This window comes from Emys orbicularis, chromosome 8, assembly GCF_028017835.1.
Source record: "Emys orbicularis isolate rEmyOrb1 chromosome 8, rEmyOrb1.hap1, whole genome shotgun sequence".
Lineage (NCBI taxonomy): Eukaryota > Metazoa > Chordata > Testudines > Emydidae > Emys > Emys orbicularis.
The window spans coordinates 19,042,331-19,062,746 of NC_088690.1; the positions used below are offsets into that span (position 1 = coordinate 19,042,331).

General features: G+C 44.4%; 1 protein-coding gene across 1 annotated transcript in view; it reads left to right on the top strand.

Moving 5' to 3' along the window:
* The window catches only part of AK4 (adenylate kinase 4), a 39,430-nt gene extending 23,268 nt beyond the window's left edge, over positions 1-16,162 (top strand). The window contains exons 3-7 of the mRNA XM_065409077.1: positions 4,010-4,129; positions 9,982-10,154; positions 10,853-10,971; positions 13,574-13,721; positions 15,993-16,162. Coding sequence (XP_065265149.1) covers positions 4,010-4,129; positions 9,982-10,154; positions 10,853-10,971; positions 13,574-13,688 — 527 coding nt within the window. The 3' untranslated portion in view covers positions 13,689-13,721; positions 15,993-16,162. The remainder of the gene's footprint in view (positions 1-4,009; positions 4,130-9,981; positions 10,155-10,852; positions 10,972-13,573; positions 13,722-15,992) is intronic.
* The last annotated feature ends 4,254 nt before the right edge of the window (positions 16,163-20,416 follow it).

The following is a 20,416-nucleotide window of genomic DNA, read 5'->3' on the forward strand; positions in this document are numbered from 1 at the left end:
TAAACTTTTTTTTGTAAAAGCTACAGAAGACTAAAAGATGAAGAGACTTGGTAAAAAGACAGAAGGAAACCATGGTGAAGCACTTCATTCATACCGTGGTGCTGTGGAGGGCGAGTGTGTATGTGAGACATTGCCCTCTAGAGGGCTGAAAGATAGGATACAGGACTTGCTGCTGCTACAATCATCAGCTAAACAAGTGTCAGGGTACGTCTTCACTACCCGCCGTATCGGCGGGTAGCAATCGATTTATCCGGGATCGATATATCGCGTCTCGTTAAGACGCGATATATTGATCCCCGAACGCGCTCACCGTCGACTCTGGAACTCCACCAGAGCGAGCGGCGGTAGCGCAGTCGACGGGGGAGCCGCGGCCATCGATCCCGTGCCGTCTGGACCCCAGGTAATTCGATCCAAGATACTTCGACTTCAGCTACGCGAATAGCGTAGCTGAAGTTGCGTATCTTGGATCGATCCCCCCCAGTGTAGACCAGCCCTCATTCTCTCTCTCTCTCCCTCTTTTCCTGACCCCCCCATTAGTTCTGAGTCCTGTGTAAATGGAACTGAAGGAGCAGAATTCTAGTCCTAGCTCTGTTGTGAGATTTATAGATGGACTGACTGCAGCACATCTGTTTGTTCCAGCAGTCGATGAGAGCAACCTTTTCCATAATGAGCCCATTCTCCTGCAAGTACAGGACATAGTTCCCAGTGGAGGTCTTATTGGACAGTATTAAATACATTTGCATTAGCCAAATGTCTTCATCCACCCAAGCCTGTGTATGCTACCCAAAGCAAGTGATAAAAATAGATTGAGTATTGTATTCACTGGTTAAAAATCTTTAACCTGTGCCCTATTTTCGATTATAAGATGAAATGTGTTGCTCATTGAGACATTACTCTGTCTGTTTTAAATAAGTCCGGTTTTAAGCTCTCTAAGTGCATAGGATTTAAAAAATATGGAGCTCTTGAAATGATTGCACTTAATTCTCAGTAAGATTCAAGCTGTGTTTGAGCTCGCGTGTGGTTGGTTTTGGGGCATAGTATTTTGCCACAATTAGGAAAGTGAAGTTTCTGGAGAACCATCTGCAACACTGGTGGTGGAATCTGGTGGAGATGATTTGTGTTTCCAGAGGCAGCTGTTGGCAGATGAATTAATTCTGCAGCCCGTCCGTGACAGAGAACTGTGTGGTATACTCCTTCTCCTACCCAGTAAAAGGTAAAAACTTCATAGGTCCAAACAGGGCCGGCTCCAGGCACCAGGCAACCAAGCTGGTGCTTGGGGCGGCACCTGGAGGGGGGCGGCGCGGCGCTCGGGCCGCCGGGGAGAGCGGGGCCACAGCCGGGCTCGCCGCCCTCCCCCCGGCGCTCTGGCCGCCCTCCCCCCCCGCGCCCTCTCCCCGGCTGCCGGGGGGAGAGCGGCGAGCCCCTGCTGGGGCTCGCCACCCTGTACTCTGGCCGCCGGGGGGAGAGCCGAGCCCCAGCCGGGGCTCGCCGCCCTCTCGCCGCCCTGCCCCCTGCGCTCTGGCCGCCGGGGGGAGAGCCGAGCCCCAGCCGGGGCTCGCCGCCCTCTCGCCGCCCTGCCCCCGGCGCTCTGGCCGCCGGGGGGGGGGAGAGCGGAGCCCCCGCCGGGGCTCGCCGCCCTCCTCCCAGGGCTCCGGCCGCCCTCCCCTCCGGCGCCCTTCCCCCGGCCGCCAGGGGGAGAGCGGAGCCCCCGCCGGGGCTCGCCGCCCCCCCTCCGCCCCCCCCCCCCCGCGGGGGGGGGGGGGGGGCGGCCGGAGGCTTTTTTGCCTGGGGCGGCAAAAAAGCCAGAGCCGGCCCTGGGTCCAAACTCCTGCAAGGACACAATGTTGCAACTCTAGGCTGGTAAGGGCACCTCCTTTAAAAGGAACACTTGAATTGTGATAGTTACACTAGTACTGAAGTCAAGGGATAGCTTTTCACCTCGCATGTACTTCACATCATTTAAAAAAAAAACTAGTTAAGGACCTTTGAGCATGGTTATTGTAAATTTTCCAGTGAGGCAAGTGCGTACAAGTGAGTTGATCAAAAGTTGGTAGAAATTCCAGAAAATATTAGCTTAAGGTGGCAACTGTTGCTTAGGCAGTTCAAGCCCATGAAATATGGGTTAGGAGGAGATGCACTTTTATTCTAATTATGAAATTCCTGTTACAAGAAGTGATACTTTTTCCAGTTCTTAATATTGTATAACTGCCAGCACCCTGTGACTTAAGGGATATTATTCACATGGGGAACTGAATCAGAGAAATTAGGTGACTAGGCCAAGGCTGCACAGGAAGTCTGTAGCAGAGCTAGAGTTAAACTTAGACATTTGGGGTCCCACTCTGGTGCCTTAACCGCCCTCTATTCCATCTGATGCTGACATTTCCTATGAGGCTGTGATACTTGGTTGAAAAAACAGCATTCCCTATTGAAGCAGAAAATGTTATACTCAAATTTGCAATGACAACAGTAATAACAAGTTCTTGTTATAGATCTAATTGTATGTAGGTGATGGCTGTTTGAGTGACTTTGGCTATTGCAAGACTGTTTTAAGATTTAATTATCCTAACTACACTGAGTTTTGCACTGGTACAACAATGGACTTTGAAAATGAACACTGGATTTAAGAAAAATTAAGCTAACTCTTGAGATTTCTGAAGCGTATAACAGTAAGTTTGCAAAAGTATTTAAAATTATTCATTCCTGGGTATATATATTCAACCAGAGAAGAAATACACATTCCAAGTTCAAGCTTTTGGTCTAGAAAAGCGTAGCTAGAAAGCAATGTTCTGTATTCAGTAACAATAACAAAATGCTTTGTGTAAAAGCTCAAGCGTGGGTTCAGGTTTTTGATGAACCGTGTTTAACTTTGTTAGTGTTTTGTGTGCAGACTTTGTGAGAATTCCTATCTCTAAAGTCCTATGTAAAGGATGGTGCACATTTTTTACACTACTTTAACCCTTAATATTTTTTCGGGGGGGGGGGGAGGGAGAGAGGGGGAAGAATAGGATTAGAGAAACTCTCAGGCAAGTTTAACCCTACTAAATTACCAGCACTGTTCAGAATGTCTGTGCAGTGTTCCAGTGCTCTAATTATTTTTCACACTCATGGGAGCCTCTGCTATCATCCCTGTAGTACTCTGTTGAAAATCCATTCTCTGAGGGATTGCAATGGTTATGCATAAACTTGTGCCTATAGAAAAAGGTTTAAATTCATAGTCTACTTGCACAGCGCCTAGCACAATAGGGCCCTGATCTGGTTAGCCTTTGCACCACCATAACATAAATGTTGAATAGTAACTTTTAAATGTCGCTACCTGTGTTGTTAATAACTTAACATTATTAAAACAGAGTTTTAAACATTTTAGTCTTATTTTTGGCTTATTACTAGTCTGATTTCACTGAGCCTTGATGACTCAACAGAATCATTTAACTTATGCCCATTTTTGTTTTCTGGTTCTTACATTGTTAACTTGTACGCTGCAGATGCAGTGGGAAGGATACTATTCCTTCAGAAAAAAACTCTTTTAGAGAGGGGGTCATTTGTAAAATAAAATAAATATGTAATATTTAAGTTTTTGGAGTCAACATTGGCAGAGTGTCCCTCTTAAAATTCTGCGTATACATCCAGCATTGCAAAAATTAGCACAAATGCACTTCTGTGTTCTGCTGTCCATTAATCAAGAATCTATACAGCATCCTTTCACCCAATCAATTGAAGAAAAGGCTGCCAACAATCACTTGGCATTTTCCTGGCCGCTTTTGCGCCTCAAGGCAGCCTCACTCTTTTATTCCCTAGCCTACAACTTCGCAGCTGGCAAATTAGGTTTTCCCACAGCACTGTTAAATGTCCCTGGACACCAATAACAAGGAAGTGTTCCCAACAAAGCTAATGAACAAAAAGGAGGCTAGGGAGGGGTTTCTGGATTAGTGTTATCAAGGAGAAATTTTAAGGTGTGGTGTTTTTCAATTAAAAACAAAACCCAAAAATTCTGTTTTGTTTTCTTTAATAGAAGTTGGTGTCTTGGCAAAGCAGTATTTAGAGCGAGGCCTTTTGGTACCGGATCATGTCATCACCAGTGTCATGATGATGGAGCTGGAGAAAAAGCAGTCTCAGCATTGGCTACTTGACGGTAAGTAAACTGATGTGCCTGATTTTGGTATCCTGGGTGCAATAATCTTGTATCCCTCTGCTCTGGTAGCTCGTTGTGGATTAAAAATCCCAGTCCGCTTCAACCTCTTGAAGCCTATTTCTTTGAATAAGACATTACTTTACCAGGAACGATTTCACAGGAAAAGAAATAAAACCAAGCACAGCTTTTCAATATTTTTAGCAGCTAGGGAGGGGTGAAGGAGAAAGCAAAAACACTTCGGAGCGCTTTTAAGGACAGAGCTGTTCAGAGCTGGTCTCCTCTTAAAGACTCATGCTTCCGAAAATGAAACTCAGATCCTACTTGCAAGAGATCACAGGTACTGAGGAAAGATTTTGTTAATTTAAGCAAGAGGTCAGAAGCTCCACTCAACATACTGTCACTCTAATGGAAGGGGTTTTACATCACCATCATGGTAGTCGTACAGCATGGAACAGTGCCTAGTATAATGCGCATGGGGCTCTCCAGACCTCGTACTCCCCGGCGCGTACTTCAGGAGGTGAGGGCCGCTTTGCCGCCCGCTGCTCGGATCTATCTCGACCGGGTCCTGTGAGAGGGCACGCCCCGCCCACCCTCCACTCCGAGCCCTCCAGACTTTTTCATCGGGCCCCTGCCCCATGGACCCAACCGCCCCGCCCCTTCGCCATGAGCCGGCTGCACGATCTGCAGCCGGTCCGTTTCCAGACCGCGCCAAGGAAACATCTATACACGCTCGTGCTCCATACCCTTCATGTCCTCACCCTCGTGTCCTGCCCCGACACGAAGTGGCGGGACCTCCTGCCACCTCTGGAGGGTGAGGAGCCCCGGTGGGCCAGCCTTTACTCTACCCTGATCCTGAGGCCCGCCGGGGACATCAGTTGGCGGCTCCTTCACGGGGCCGTGAGCACTGGCGTGTACTTGGCGCGGTTTACCCCTATCCCAGACACCTGCCCCTTCTGCGGCGTGAGGGAGACCCTGGCACATGTTTACCTGGAGTGCTCCAGGCTGCAGCCCCTATTCCGGCTCCTCACAGATATTTTGTTAAGATTTTGGTTGCACTTTTCCCCTCACCTTTTTATTTATGCACTCCCTATCCGTCGCCCCACAAAGTCACGGGACCTCCTGGTCAACCTCCTCCTGTCCCTGGCGAAAACAACCATCTATAAAACCAGGATGAGGAGGTTGGCCGATGGAGTCTCCTGTGACTGTGGGGCCTATTTCCGATCCTCCATCCGTTCACGTATCCGGGCAGACTTCCTCTGGGCGACGTCCACTGACTCCCTTGACGCCTTCGAGGAGCAGTGGGCGCTGTCCAGGGTTCTCTGCTCGGTGTCCCCGTCTGGTTCACTTCGTTTGTCCCTTTGACCGCACTCCTGTCTCTGTTCTTTCATTAGTTGTCCCCTGTAATTTTTTGGTCTCCAGGTCCTGTGGACCCCCCCCCCCTTAGGCTGGGGGGTGGGGGGATCCCAATAGGATAATGCGTCGTAGAGCGAACTGCTACCGAGGATGTCTGCAGTCACCATTCGCCCTACTGCTCCCTCCTCCCCTGTGGGTTCTTCGTATCCTTAACAGTCAGGTCTCTGTAGCCCAGTATCAGCAGTTTTCAGACTATGGGCTATGGCCACCAGAAATTCTGTGAACCTTGAGGGGCTCTGTGTCACAGTTCTCTTAGCTCAAGGGGAGAGAGAAGTCACTGCTGGTGACCCTCTGTGCAGAGGAAGGGGGGAGGGTGAAGGGAAGATGTACAAGCCCCTGGCTTGTTCCCCCTCCTTTCCACTCCTGTGAGGAGCAGTGCACATATGTCTGGCCAGTCTCCCCTGGGAAGGTATGTCAGAATCCTTGACTTAGACCAGCTTTATGCAGCAGACAATCTCTCTCACACTGCCGTTCCAAATCATGACATGAAGCAACTGGTGCATGGGAGTGACTGGACACAAGCCAAGATAAATCACTTCTTGTTTCTTGTTCAGAGACATGTGAAGTATCAACCATGCATCGTGTATGCTAATCAGAAGCCTTAAAAACACTTTGAACACAATTAGCTTTGTTTTTTTATAGCCATCTTGGTTGTGAAGATGAATTTTTGTTCCTGCAAATAATTGAGCCCCCAATTTTACATCCAGAATCAATTGTGGGAGCACTCAAGTAGTGGGATGTCTAAATGCGACAAAATTGGAGCTCAGATAGAGGCCTTTTGTAAATATCAGGCCTGAAATATGAATTGTTTTATCAGAGTGAGTGTAGTTTTAAAATCTGTGATGCCCCTAGTCTCCACTGTTGCTTGCATTTAGTCTTTCGTATGTTGCACTAAATATTTGATTTTACTTAGTAGTAGAGCAGTGGGCTTGAGTTTAAGTGGATGTGAGGGGGTAAAATGAACATGTTTTGCAAAAGTTCCATTTCTTTCAATGAAACTTAGAAGAAACATTTCTGAGCATCTCTAATTAACTTAAAGGTAAAAACTGACTAATGGAGAAGCATTCAGACACCATGGTAATGAACACAATATAAGCAACCACTTGTTCATTTACATTCTAATTAGCTGTTTGTTTATAAATGCATACGCTGGAGATTAGGGCCCACACTAGAACTGAACTCTGTTCAGAGCATTCCCTAGAGAGGTGACCTTTTCCGGTGGGCATAATCATTCAAACCCTCTGGTAGTTCCTTAATCTGGGAATCCCAGAATTTGGCCATCATTAAACTAGAACTCAGACCTACGCCTCATTAATACAAGGGTTTATCATTTCTGTACTGAAATGTTGCTGTTCATGGAAAAGCAAATAAAGTGTTGCCAGAGCTCTTTGGGTTTTGATGCGTTCCTGTCTCTCCAAATAAAGCAACCAGTGTTGGCCCGTGTTGCCATGAGGTGACTGGAATGGTTTGTGGTACTTGTGTAAATGATCATCTTGTTTCCTCATGAAGGACACCAACGCTCTGAACTGCAGGCTCTTGTTTCTCTTGCAGTGGCTTTGATTGACACCTAGAGAATTTAAGGACCCAGTCAAGGCTGCCGTACAAACATAAATTTAACTTTTTTAAATGCGTATTTCTGAGTCTCTTCTAGCTGCCTTCGGTGTCTTTCCTCTGCTGCTACCTTGTCTCTGCTGCTTCCCTTTCTTGTGCTCCTTCTCTGCTTGCATTAGCTGCACCACAGAGAGATTGACTTCAATCTCAAGTTCTTGTGCTGATGCTCCTGGCACTGAAATCCTGCTGTGTTGCTGGTGCAAACAAGTGACTGGAGGACAGATATGAGCGTGATCAAATCAATAAGAATACCTGGATGGCTAGATCAAGCAACGCTGCTGCAAGTGGAGGTGCAAAACTGTCCTATTGCCAGGTCCAGGCAGGAAAGAATGGGGGATGTATGTCTCCAGTATCCCATGTTGTTTCTGGCCTGGGGGATGCTAGAAAGTCTTGAGGCCCCTTAACAAAATCCCTATGTTCCCATTCTCTCCTTCTTCCTTTTCTCCGCTTTCTGCCTTTGTTGCTTTTTCACTTCCTCCGTTAAAACAAACACACACACACACACACGCACACCTGTGTGTCACCCACTTGCACAAGTCAGAAAAGAGAGCATTTAAAGAGTCCACTGTTCCCCTGGAGGGAGTAAATACATTGACAAGTGAACAGGTCTTCCTGGGGTTTTAACTACCAATATAGCTTTCCAGGGAAGTGGGGACCAAGAGCAGTCATGCCATTGGTATGAGTATTGTGCTCACAAGGAGACTCCTCCTGAATGATGAAGTTCAGGCAGTAAGCTTTACGAAGACTGCAGTACACTGTGCAGCATATAGCTAACCTGTGGAACCCCTCGCCACAGGAACTAGTGGGGGCAAAATAATGGGAAGAATTAAAGGGCTTAAACATATACATGAATTAATATAACTGAGTCAGCTCAGCCTATGACATCACAAAGGCCTTCAAACAGCAGGGCTGAGATCCTTGCTTCCTTCCCTTTCGTGCCTGTCCTTGGCACAAGTGCATTCTGGGGAGTGGACTCTTCTTGCCCTGTTGCATAAGGTCACTGTACTCTAGGTAATCTGTCGTACTGGTGTTCTAGAGTCGTCGCAGCTCCTGGCTTTAAATACAGGTGTAGAGAGTAAGGGTGTGCACACCATATTTATTTCGGTGTAGCCTAGGGTACTTCTGGGCTCCTGACTTTCACCACTTTGCCACAATGCGACGTTTTGGCTTCCCTAGTCTGTGCTGTTGTGAGGGACCAAACAGCTGACTTGACTGTTAGGCTTAGGATGACCAGACAGCAAATGTGAAAAATCGGGACAGGGGGTTGGGGGTAATAGGAGCCTATATAAGAAAAAGATCCAAAAATTGGGACTGTCCCTATAAAATTGGGACATCTGGTCACCCTAGTTAGGCTCAAAATGCCATCCTGGAGCAAATCACAAAACCAGACTTTCTTTTGGACTGTCTTCATTGGTTCTGATGCTGCAAAACAGCCCTTAAGGTCTGAATGACCTTGTCCGTGGGATTTAACATGCCCAGTCCCTGTCTCTCTGCCTCCCACAAAAAGAAAGGAGCTAGCGATGAAAATGTGCTCTACAAAGCAGAAAAAATAGCTGGCGTTGGAGCAGGTGCCGGGAGCCATTCTCCAAAGTGAATTGTAGTAAAGGTGCACTATTTTGTGTGTGTTTATTTAATAAAAACTGACTGGAGTAAATGTCACTCTGTACCTGGAGAATACAAGCTCCAGGATGACATGTAGCTGTGCAAATTTGTTGCAGATCTGAGGTGCCCAGGGAGATAGATATTTATAATCGTTTTTTACTGGAGCATATCATTGCTGCTGAGTGGTGAGAGTAGCAGGCTTTAGCATTCCCTCTGGCTGGGAGGGATAGCGCTAGAGAATTCCCTCTGAGCTTGAGCAGGGAGGGATACAGAGTATTCCTTTGGGTTACCGGCAGAGATACAAGATGAGGAGCAGCTGACTCCTTGTACATGTGGGAAGGCTTCTAGATGTGATGCATCCAGGTTCGGGTGTCAATGGCTGACCTCTCTGTAAATGTTGGGAGTAGTGGGGGGTTATAATCTCAAATCATCCAGTGCTTGGTAACGGCTGCAGCACAGTACATAACTGTTTTTGGGGTTTTTTTGGAGGTACTTACACTCTTGCTGTGCCATGAGGCAGTGAGTGTCTGTGGTGGTACTGAGCTTGGAGAAAACAATAAGAAATTATCCCTCTGTGAGCAGGTGGGTGAAAGCCTGGCCTGGAATGACTGGGCTTATTGACACCAACGTTGGAGGTAATTTTGCATTATACACAGTTTGCCCTCGCTAGATACCATTATACTGGACACTTGATTATTCTAAGCAAAATATGGCACCCCACACTGCTCATCCTAAACTGCTTGAAAAGCCCCATTTGCCCTTCAGAAATGTTTTCTCGCTGTTGGTGTCTGATATCACAAAGGAGGGGGCAAGGTATCTTTTGTAAGAATATGGGATGGGAGTAGGGATTTCAGGGAGTTGGTGATGGCTGTAGAAACCATCTCACTATAGTATCCTCCACACCCCTTGTGCAAAACTAAGCAGCATGTATATTTTAAACACTTGATTAAGCCCTGAAGTATGGGATCAGACACTGTGCATGCAACAAAGTGGGCTGTCTAAGGCATGGAGTGTAAATTCTTGTGTTTGTGTTAGTTTGTTTTAAGTGTACATCTATTCAAAGCCTCGGATACTTATTGCTTTTGCTGTAACAGAGGACTGGCGTTTTTTCAACACCAGCGCTGATATTGTGAAACTGTTCTTCACCATCCAATAAATATTAGTGTCCTGTGTTAGTTCATGTGGCATTTTTTTTCTCTCTCTCTTCCCCTCCACCCCCCATTCAGGTTTTCCTAGGACACTGGTGCAAGCTGAAGCACTTGACAGAATCTGTGAACTGGATCTAGTGATCAATTTAAATATCCCATTCGAGACGCTAAAAGATCGTCTAAGCGCTCGTTGGATTCACCCAGCTAGTGGAAGAGTGTATAATATGGAGTTCAACCCACCTCATGTACATGTAAGAGAATTTACCACATTAAAGACTAATTTTAACTGGAAAAAATTTAAATCTACTTCTAGATCAGTGAAGATGTCTCCACTCAAGAATGGCTTATTAGTCTTTTTAAAAACATTAGGGGGAGAAATCCTGTTCTACTCTAATAAGTACTGAATGCATGGGAGTTGAATTCTTCTTGCTAGATAAGTTTTAGAAAACTAGTTAGGTTTTTCATGCTTGGGGGCCTTAAGAGGACAGCTGAAGATTGTGTGCTAGGCTGTTTCCAATCAGACAAGATTTATTTAGGAAAATAAGATTTATGTTAATCATGGTGTAAGAAAATGTCCTACTATAATTACTGTGATCCAGAATACCACAGTGTTTTATTGTGCAGTCATGGCACAAATGATTATCCTGGGAGTTATGCAAGCTAGCACACAGATGCCATTGTTATCAAGGGAAAATACAAGGTGTTTTACAGTAACTGGTACGAGTGTCATAGATCAATGTTAATTATCCCTTTGCCTCAGATTTTTATCTACTATATATATTGTAGTAAGTAAAGTGTCTTTCAGTGATATCATCTTACATGAATGCAAGTTCTTTATAGCTGGCCAAATTCTATCCTCCGTTACACCCATGCAACCCCCATGGCTCACTGTGTGGCACTGGTTTAATCTGGCACAGTGTTCATGATGTATTGTTTGTCTTGTACACAGGGGATCGATGACATCACGGGTGAACCATTAATCCAACGGGAAGATGATAAACCTGATGCTGTTGCTGCTAGGCTAAGAAAATACAAAGATGCTGCAAAGCCAGTAATAGAATTATATAAGTGAGTTTGAACGCACACAAGTAATACGGACCGTGCCTGTAAAAATAAGTGCTAAGTTTTCATCTCCACAAGTCTGTTCTTGGCTTGCTCAGGGATATCTTGAGGTGGCCTCTCCCAAGTAAAATTGCGTATGTGTTAAGATTTTTGCCTGGCTGTAATCAGCAGCCATATGCTATACCTTTTGGGGCTGGATTCAGGGCCCCACTCGAGTGGCATATGGCAAGCGTAAAGAGCTGCAGTGGGCCAAAGAACTCTCCCAGGGCAGGAGCAGTGTAGGGGTAGTGGAAGAGGTGAGGCCGGGAGCAGAAATACCTGTTGTGCTCGCTGCTACGGGGATTCTGGGCTGCAGAGCAGCCCTGGTGAAGCTGCCTTAAATTAGAACACACCCCAGGGCTGCTGTACCTTATGCCAAGGCCTGTTTCAAGCCCTACAGTAGCCCAGACCTCAGGCAGTGAGATGTGATTCCTTTGCCTTTCTTTCTCCTCTGCTGCCACTGGTTAGCTAGATTCTGTGCTCTCTCCTCTTTCTTTTCAGCCCAAAGCAGAGCCTTCCTTGGGTTCAGCTCAGGGGATGAGGCTAATTTTGCTGTTAAATTTAATTATAGGGGGATTCACCATTTCTCTGTTATGCTTAATCTGCTGTGTAAGGACAGTTGACTCTTTTAAGTGTACATAGTGTTGTGTTTAGAAAGTGCAGTGTAAATGATAAAGAATACAAATTATTACGCATGTGCCTCTAAGAGAATAGAATTGTATGTGTGGTTTTTAATCTAGATTTTTTTTTTTTTTTTTTAAAGGAGCTTTCTGTCTAGCTCCCCCTTTTTTTTTTTTTTTTTTTAATCACCTCAGCTGTCAGCTTTAGATTGTGCTGGTGGAATCGCATGATTGAAATAGCCGTGTATCTGTAAGCAGGTGTTTATGAGAGGAATTGTGATCTATTGACTGGAGCACAGAGATGGAGCCATCTGTAAAATGGAAAGATCCCCACCTGTCTCTTAAGGATGCTGTGTGTTTGATTGAAGCTGGAAGATTTTAAAATTAACATTTCTGATTCTTTTAACTTCTTTAGGTAGAGCCTCTCAAAGCACTGGACAGTGAGAAAGAGAAAAGCTTAGAGACACAACAAAACAAAACCTGTGCATAAAAGTGTAGCAGAAAATCAGTTTTAAGACTCCAGATAAATGGAGGTTAGTTACTTACTGGCAGCATGTTCCAGGCACAAAGACCACAACAGCTTTCTTTAAGAGTTAAAACAGACTCATGAATTATTTGTATTGTGGTAGTGCCTCGGAGCCCCAGTCATGGGCCAGGACGCCTTTGTGCTAGGCGCTGTACAAACACAACAAAGATGGTCTCTTGTCCCAAGGAGCTTACAATCTAAGTATAAGATGAGAAACAACAGATGGGTATGGTGTCAGCATGCTAGGCAGTGTTCTCAGCACACCAGCTGCCTTCAAATGCAGTTTTATCTCGTGAACAACAGGGGAAAGTGGAAAGGACTCTCTCAACCCTCCATATTTATACGTGCACTAGCAAACCAGATATTGGTGTACAGCGTACTAAAAAAAGTCTCTCAAGAAGTTTGAAAGAACTTACCCCACTAAAATTTTGAATGTGACTCACCAGGTACAGCTTCCTTCCCTGTAATTTTTTTCATTTTATTGTTCTGTACCAGTAAACATTTGGAGCCTGATGTAATAGGGCTAATCACACGAGTCAGATTATTCACATGCTTAAATATTTGTAGGACTGGCTCTTAAGAGAATGTGTTCATGTTCTTGCCTATGCTGTGATTATTTTGGGGCATGTTTTGTTGTAATAGCCGTGCCTTGCTTTCAGCTCTGTGCTAACGATCTAGTGATTGAGACTGAACATTTTAAAGCAATGCAGCATTCAGTAACATTTTAAAAGTTGAAATAGTCATGTGGAATGAAAGGGACATGAAATACAAGGGACTGAGGCCCTAAGTCACCCAGGACCTTAAGCGTGTGAGTAGTCCCACTGAAGCTTGTAAAACACGTAAAGTTAAGCCCATGCATTGATAAGTTTGAGGCTAAGGCTTTTACCTTGCAGTTGTTCTTCTGATGACACATCCATTGTAATGTGCTTGGAGATATACTGTAATGAGCAAAGCTGCACTGCAGAGGGACAGACTGGATAAGTCTCTTGTATATAAAATGTAGTACACCCCTGTCCAAGATCCTAGGTACATCCTTGGGCAGGTAGCCCAAACTGCCGCCCTTCCCGCTGCAGCCACCCTGCTCTTTGTAGCACATGTACATCTACCTGAGCTGGGAATTACACCTCCCAGCTGCAATGTAGACATACCCTAAGTAGTGAAGAATCAATGAGTAGATTAGATGAACATTAAGCATAATTGGCTTTTTGTCTCTACTGTAAATTACACAGCGCTTAGCAAAAATTTGACCCGAAACTTGACCTGCAATCCAGAATGGTTATTCGAGAGCTTAGGCTACATTCATTTTCGTTGGTTTTGCTCCTTTGCATGTGAAGGCAAGGGATCATAGACACTGCATAGTCCTAATGTGTTCCAGAATTTTCAATCCATTATACTGATTTCTAATCTTAATTATATTTTTCAGGAGCAGAGGTGTCCTACACGCATTTTCTGGGACAGAGACCAACAAAATCTGGCCTTATGTTTACACTCTGGTTTCCAGCAAGATCCGGCCTGTCAATTCCAAAGAAGCTGATTAACCATCTTATGTAGAGGATCAAGAATTTAATATGGTGGTTCATTTTGTTTCTCTGTGCTGTATTGGTGCTATGCCCAGTTAGAGGATAGTACAATGTCTAGAACAACTTCTTGGGTTTACTGGAGTTTACAGTTCTGGAAATGCAGTTACAGCCCGCGTCAGGGTGGAAAAGAACTCTTTCTGTAAAAGGTGAAGTCTGCTGGAATAAATTTTAGTTTTCATGCTATAAAGTATTGCTGATGTGATCCGGGAACCCTAATCAATGATGCAGACTTAGATATACTCTTTGTCAAAAGCGACAGAGTCCCGTGGCACCTTATAGACTAACAGACGTATTGGAGCACAAGCTTTCGTGGGTGAATACCCACTTTGTCAGATTCTCAAACTTCACATGCGTCTGACGAAGTGGGTATTCACTCACGAAAGCTTATGCTCCAATAAGTCTGTTAGTCTATAAGGTGCCACGGGACTCTTTGTCGATTTTACAGATCCAGACTAACACGGCTACCCCTCTGATACTCTTTGTCAAGTCTCTCTAACCTGTCACGGTTCCCTCCAACCTACTCCCAAATCCATGTACATATGCAACGTGCTGCTCCATTGCTCCACAACACCCTTTTCCTTGGGATAACGCTACATGGCAACTTTTTTATTTTCTCTAAGAAATAAAAACCTTAAATGCAGACTTTGACCCCATGGGGAATCAGTGAGTAACGTGGAAAATATTTACACTGAAAAGCTCAAATGTGAAGACAACATTTCCAGTATTAATAAACGTAGAAGAAAAAAAAATCCTGGGGGTTAAATATATACTTGTGCTGTCCTCCAAAAAAAAAAAAAAAAAAAAAAAATGCTGCTATACGATCTAATTTTCGCTAAGTGGTATGATATATGCCCACCAATAGACCAGGAAACTGAGTAGGCCTAAGTTTGTCCATGAGAAATGAGTTGCACTAGTTTGTGCGTTGGTTGTTTATAACTTTAACACTACAAGATATGGGCATAGCATATTAGTTTGTCCCAAAGATTTATTCTAATGTCTCTCTTTTTTTTGGGGGGGGGGGTAATTTTCTCTGGAAAAAGTTCATTGTATCTATTCTGCCTTATAACTGAGGTTCTTTCTTTTCTCAGTATACAGGGGCTATTCTGGGGGGAAATACCCTTAGCAGGGGATTACTTTTTCACATAATAATGGAACACTTTAGGGTCTGGTCCTTCAGGTCTTACACAGACACAATTCTCATTGACATCTGTGAGAGTTATGCACGTGTGTTGGATGGCAAGAGTGGCAACCAATTGGTGGTATTTAAGCACTTTGTGAATCAAAAGCAAATTGTTTGTTCTTGTATATTCCTCGATAGGCAAAACTGACTCTGTTACTTTCTGTACGCATTGTTGTTGTAACTGTGTTGGTCTCAGGAGATTAGAGAGACAAGGTGGGCGAGGTAATATCTTTTATTGAAAGTTGATCCACTAAAAGATAATGCTTCATCCGCCACCTTGTCTCTGTTACTTTATGCTCAGTCTAGTCTTGTGCTTGAGGTTATGTACAGTTAAGCATGCAGCTAATCTAAAAACACTGCCCAGCTTCTTGCCAGAAACCTTTCCAAGCACTGAATAAAAACACTGCATTTTTCTGGAGGCGTCTCGATTTTAATATAGGCTTTTTTCTCTGTTCAGATTTTTAGTTTCTGGTTACAGCTAATGGAAGGGGAAAGCTTTACTGTATATTTTTTTTTTTGTCCTCTGTAGACATTCATTTCCAGTTTACAGCTACAGCTGCAGTGATCTGAAACACTTTGAACTACTAGTGATTCTTTTTTTTAATTTGTGGGGGGAAATATAAGTGTTCCTGGATTGACAATATTACATGTGCATGAATTGTTGTGAACAAACACCTTTAAGGTGTATGAAATCTCTTCCTCAGTTTCCTTTGTTCCTATTTTCATGTGTTGAGTCATGAAGCTAGGTGTAGTGGTGGCTTTTCTAAACTGGAATTCCTGTAAATTTGTTTGACTTGATCTTGAATACTTACAGTACCTAATTAACAGAGGGTGTGATTTACCTCGTAAGGCCATGTCTCCTCAAGTTGCCTTATTTTATAAGCTATTTAAGAAAAACCAAGATGTGTATTTTTGAGAAATAAGAAGCTGAATTTTACAGAATAGCCTTTAGAGAACTCTTTACCAAGCTGTTTCAGTCGCATAGCTTGCTACAGTCCACATTATTATCAGTAACCAACTAGAAGAGCTACCTCCATATTACAATAGACCAGTGGTTTTCAAACTTTTTTTTTTTCCTGCAGACCATTTGAAAATTGCTGAGGGTCTCGGCGGACCACTTAATGATCTTTCCAAATGTTTTGTACCGTTCGCTAACTATTGTAACGCGCTTTGGATAGAAGCGCTATTTAAAAAAAAACCTTAATAATAATTTAACGTTTTTTATTCTATAAATAAAAGCACACAACTCCTATTTTAATATCAGTAGTCTTACCTTTCTAATGTGATGGATGTGCCCTCTCTCACTTGCTGTGGCAGCCCCCGAGCTGGGGCTGGAAAGGAGGGCCATCTCTCCCTGGCAGCCACAGCCCTGGAGCTGGGGAAAGTCGCCTCTTTCTCTGGCCACCGCAGCCCTAAATTCCCCCCCACTGCCCCCTCTTCTCACCCCACTGCCCCCTCCCAACTACCCCCTATTCCCCCCCAAGGCCACCACCTCACCTTTCATGTGCGTCCTCTCCAGGGTCCAGGCACCTAATTAGTGAAGCCATGCCTGCGTGGCTCTGCTAATTAGGTGCGTGGCCCTTCATTTTCTCATGTGCGGCTGCCAAGGCGCGCACCATAGAGGGAACTATCCACGGACCACCTGAATGGAGCTCGTGGGCCACTGGTGGTCCGCGGACCACAGTTTGAGAACCTCTGCAATAGACAATTTGATTAATTACAACAGTTAACAAGCAGGGCAAGCGTCTGCTGCTGAAATGTCATAGTTCCTGCTTTTTGCTCTTGAAAATACACTCCTGAAGAGTGGCTATAAATCTGTAGGGGGAGGATTCTTAGGTGGAACTTACTTTGGCTTTCTGAGGCCTGGGGCGATTCGTTTGAGTAGAACATTTTTTTATTTTAAAGCACCGAAAGAATTGTCATCCTACTGCTTTTCCCAGCCAGGAAGATGCTAATGTTTGTCTTGGCATTCTTTTGGGATGGGAAGACAGTGGGTTATTGGTATGTTTGCACCCTCCCTTCTTTCATACCACTCACATTACATTGGCCCAGTAGTGCACTAGATTTCCACCAGCCTTATTCTGGATTCCATTTTCTTCCCTATAAATCGTGGCCCCCTCCTGCTCCTGGCAGTAGAAGGCACACTCCGGTAGTCCCAGAGTATTGCAACCAGTTGGCCATTGTCATCACTAGCCCATCAGACAGGCAGGCATCCTGTGACCCATTTGCGTCTTAGCCATGATGAGACTGAGCAGTATTGCACAGTACGATCTCTCACTGAGGACCGTGACTGTTGCATTCACAGTAGTATAACTAGGAAGTTGGACCCTATTTTGATTACAGAACCACTGTGAAATGTGGTGAGGTCAGTGCCTCCCTAGCTGGAATGCTTGGCTTTGGACTGGGATCAGACAGCTTTCTAAATGTCATTACTGTCCCTTTCTAAGTGAGACAAAGCAGAATTGGTATTTGTACTGCTGTGGTATGAAAAGGCTGAGTGGAAAAACCCCAATGGCCTGAACCGATCTCTCCACTAGTGTATGGGGCAGGGTTTTGAGGTGCGTGGAGGGAACAACCTAGAGGACATGAAGAGGTGTGTGCAACCCTTCCTGGGAACCCATGTTGTGCACCAGGGTACATATCAATCCATAGGGTTTTGGGGGTAGGGCCAAGAATGGGAGGTGTAGCACCAGTTATGGATCTGCTGGGTTGGGAGGCCTGGTTCTCAGCTGCCTATCCATTCTCCCCTAGTTGCCTTCTTCTGAGGGTAATTATATAAAGGAGGCATTGAGGTGTTCTAAGGCCTGCTCTCAATGGGAGACTTCCCACTGACTTGAATGGAGCAGAATTGAATTACAGCGCTAACAAGGTTCTCTCTTGTGGGAGGACAGGGAGCAGCCGCAGAGCATGTGGGAGATCTGTGCTAACTGTATGGATGGGGAGCTCCTAAAAGGGATCTACCATCCATCTAGTTAAAACATACTTGTAATGATTGGTCCTTTCCACTAGCAGGACTGTACTCTAAACAAAAGAAATGGCTTAAATTCATAATACATGTTAGCAACAAAAGGGGTTATTTGAAAGTAAAACTGCTGCTTGAAGAAACAAATGAGGCTCCTGGAAAACCTCTTCTTTCACAAAGGGGTTAGGTAAAGGGTATTTAAATTATTTAAAAACATAGGGACAGTGGGAGGTGCTTGTGTGCACATCTCTGACCTTGAATGCTGGTGTGCTCCACTCACTGCACGGGACAGACCACTGCTGCATTTCTAGCCATCTGAGGAATCGCATATGCTGTAGTAGTTACTGTTTGTTGCCATGAGTGTCTGTTCTGTGGGATGAGGGTTGCCAGAAGAGAAGGCGCTAGGGCAGGAGTCTTCAGAGCACTCACATTCCCACATGCTATTGAGAAGTGTGATGGAGGGAATGCCGAGTCTGGGAGATGTCTGGATGGAGCCCTTGGAAAGTGACTGCTGTACGGGGTGGCGAAGAGAATAAATGTGACACCTAACTAAAAATTCCTAATATCTAAAATATATGGGGTTAAATTTATCAAAGTTGCTAAACTGATGCAACTGCGGAGTAGGAGGAAAACACTTACTGGTGGAAAAATAAGTGTGGGAAGGGATGCATTTGAGAATATTTTCTGTTTGCCAATAGGTGTTAAACTCCTGCTGGAAATGCTGTGTAATCTCCATTTTAAGCAAGCATTCAAATCCAGGGTCTCATTTCCCTGCCTTTACTGTCCTGCCCTCCAGTGCCGTTCAGGGGGATATATTTGAACACTGTCATTTGGGGCTTTCCTTTGTATCCATTATTTTTATTTGCTTTTTGTCTCTGTATTGAACACATTAAATGTTTTAAGCGTCTTCCTTGAGATCATTCTCCTTATCTTTATCCAAACCTACGAAAGAGCAAATGCTGCTGTTTCCATTGTTTTTCAGGCTGTTGTATTTCATAAGACCAGAGGCTCTTTTGGGCATCCCATGCTGCATCTTAGGGAAATTATTCTTCTAGTTATGCAAGATGAATGGCTTAGAACAACATTTGGACGTGCTAGAGCCACAACAATTCCTAGATGGATGTAGACCTGCACCTTTGAGCTGTAGCTAGAACACCTTTCACTTTATTATGCCTCTCTCTCTGTCCATTAGTAGCCTTAGCCTTTTTTACATGCATGTATAATATTTCATATTGGGCTTTCTAAACATTAATTAGTTCTCAGGCAGTGCATGCTACCCCTATTTTGCAGATGGAGTATGTGACTTGCCCGAGATCACTTGCTGACTCTGAGCGTGGGGCTGTAATCCTGTGCACAGTGCATTGGACTGCGTGTGTGTAACATTCTGCTGAAGAAGTGACAAAACTACCTGTTGGAGACACGTCCATACCCCGTTCCCACACAGTAACTGCAAACGCCATTCTTGGTTGCCTTTCTCCTGCAACTGTTTTTAATTGTTAGGTTTCCCTTAAAGTTACCATATTTAGAAGATGATGGTTGCATGTCCAGGTTGTTTTGAATGAGAGAACGTTGTGCATTAATCATAGGACTGGAAGGGACCTCAAGAGGTCATCTAGTCCAGTCCCCTGCACTCATGGCAGGACAAAGTATTATCTAGACCATTCCTGACAGGTGTTTGTCTGACCTGCTCTTAAAAATCTCCAATGATGGAGATTCCATAACCTCCCTAGGCAATTTATTCCAGTGCTTAACCACCCTGACAGGAAGATTTTCCTAATGTCCAACCTAAACCTCCCTTGCTGCAATTTAAGCCCATTGCTTCTTGTCCTATCCTCAGAGGTTAAGAAGAACAATTTTTCTCCCTCCTCCTTGTAACAACCTTTTATGTACTTCAAAACTGTTCTCACATCCCCTCTCAGTCTTCTCTTAATGTTCTTAGATTTTAAATTCACTGATACTGTCTCCACTGCTGGCAGTTTTCAAATTTAGATTGGATGTTTTTCTTAAAAATATAATCTGTGAATTATTTGGGCGAAGTTCTATGGCCTGTGTTATACAGGAGGCCACACTAGATGATCACAATGGTCTCTTCTGACCTTGGAATCTATGAAAATAGCAATCGCTATTCTTTGTGGCATTTACAAACTTTTTTAATGTCAATTTTTTAAAGAGGTGTAAATTCTTTACATCAATTTGACACCTGATCACCTTGGGGATAATACTATATTTACATACCACAGCAGGGCATTGGTGGCTCGACATAAAGCACTGTATAAGTATGAAGTGTTGTTTATTTCAAAGAGTTGGCACTCACAGCATGTGCATTCCTCAGGGTTTAATGATGCTATGGATTGGAGTGGTAGCGATTGACTTCAGGAAGTATACTAACACTAATACACTACACATGGTTGCACTGTCATTTCAGCACTGGGTTTTTAATTTTGAGTTTGTAAGATGGCTGCCACACCTGTTCTTTAGTGCAAGCAGAATCCAGGAGACCCTGAATTGGGGTAGGAACCCCAAACCTCACTTGAAACTGGGTAC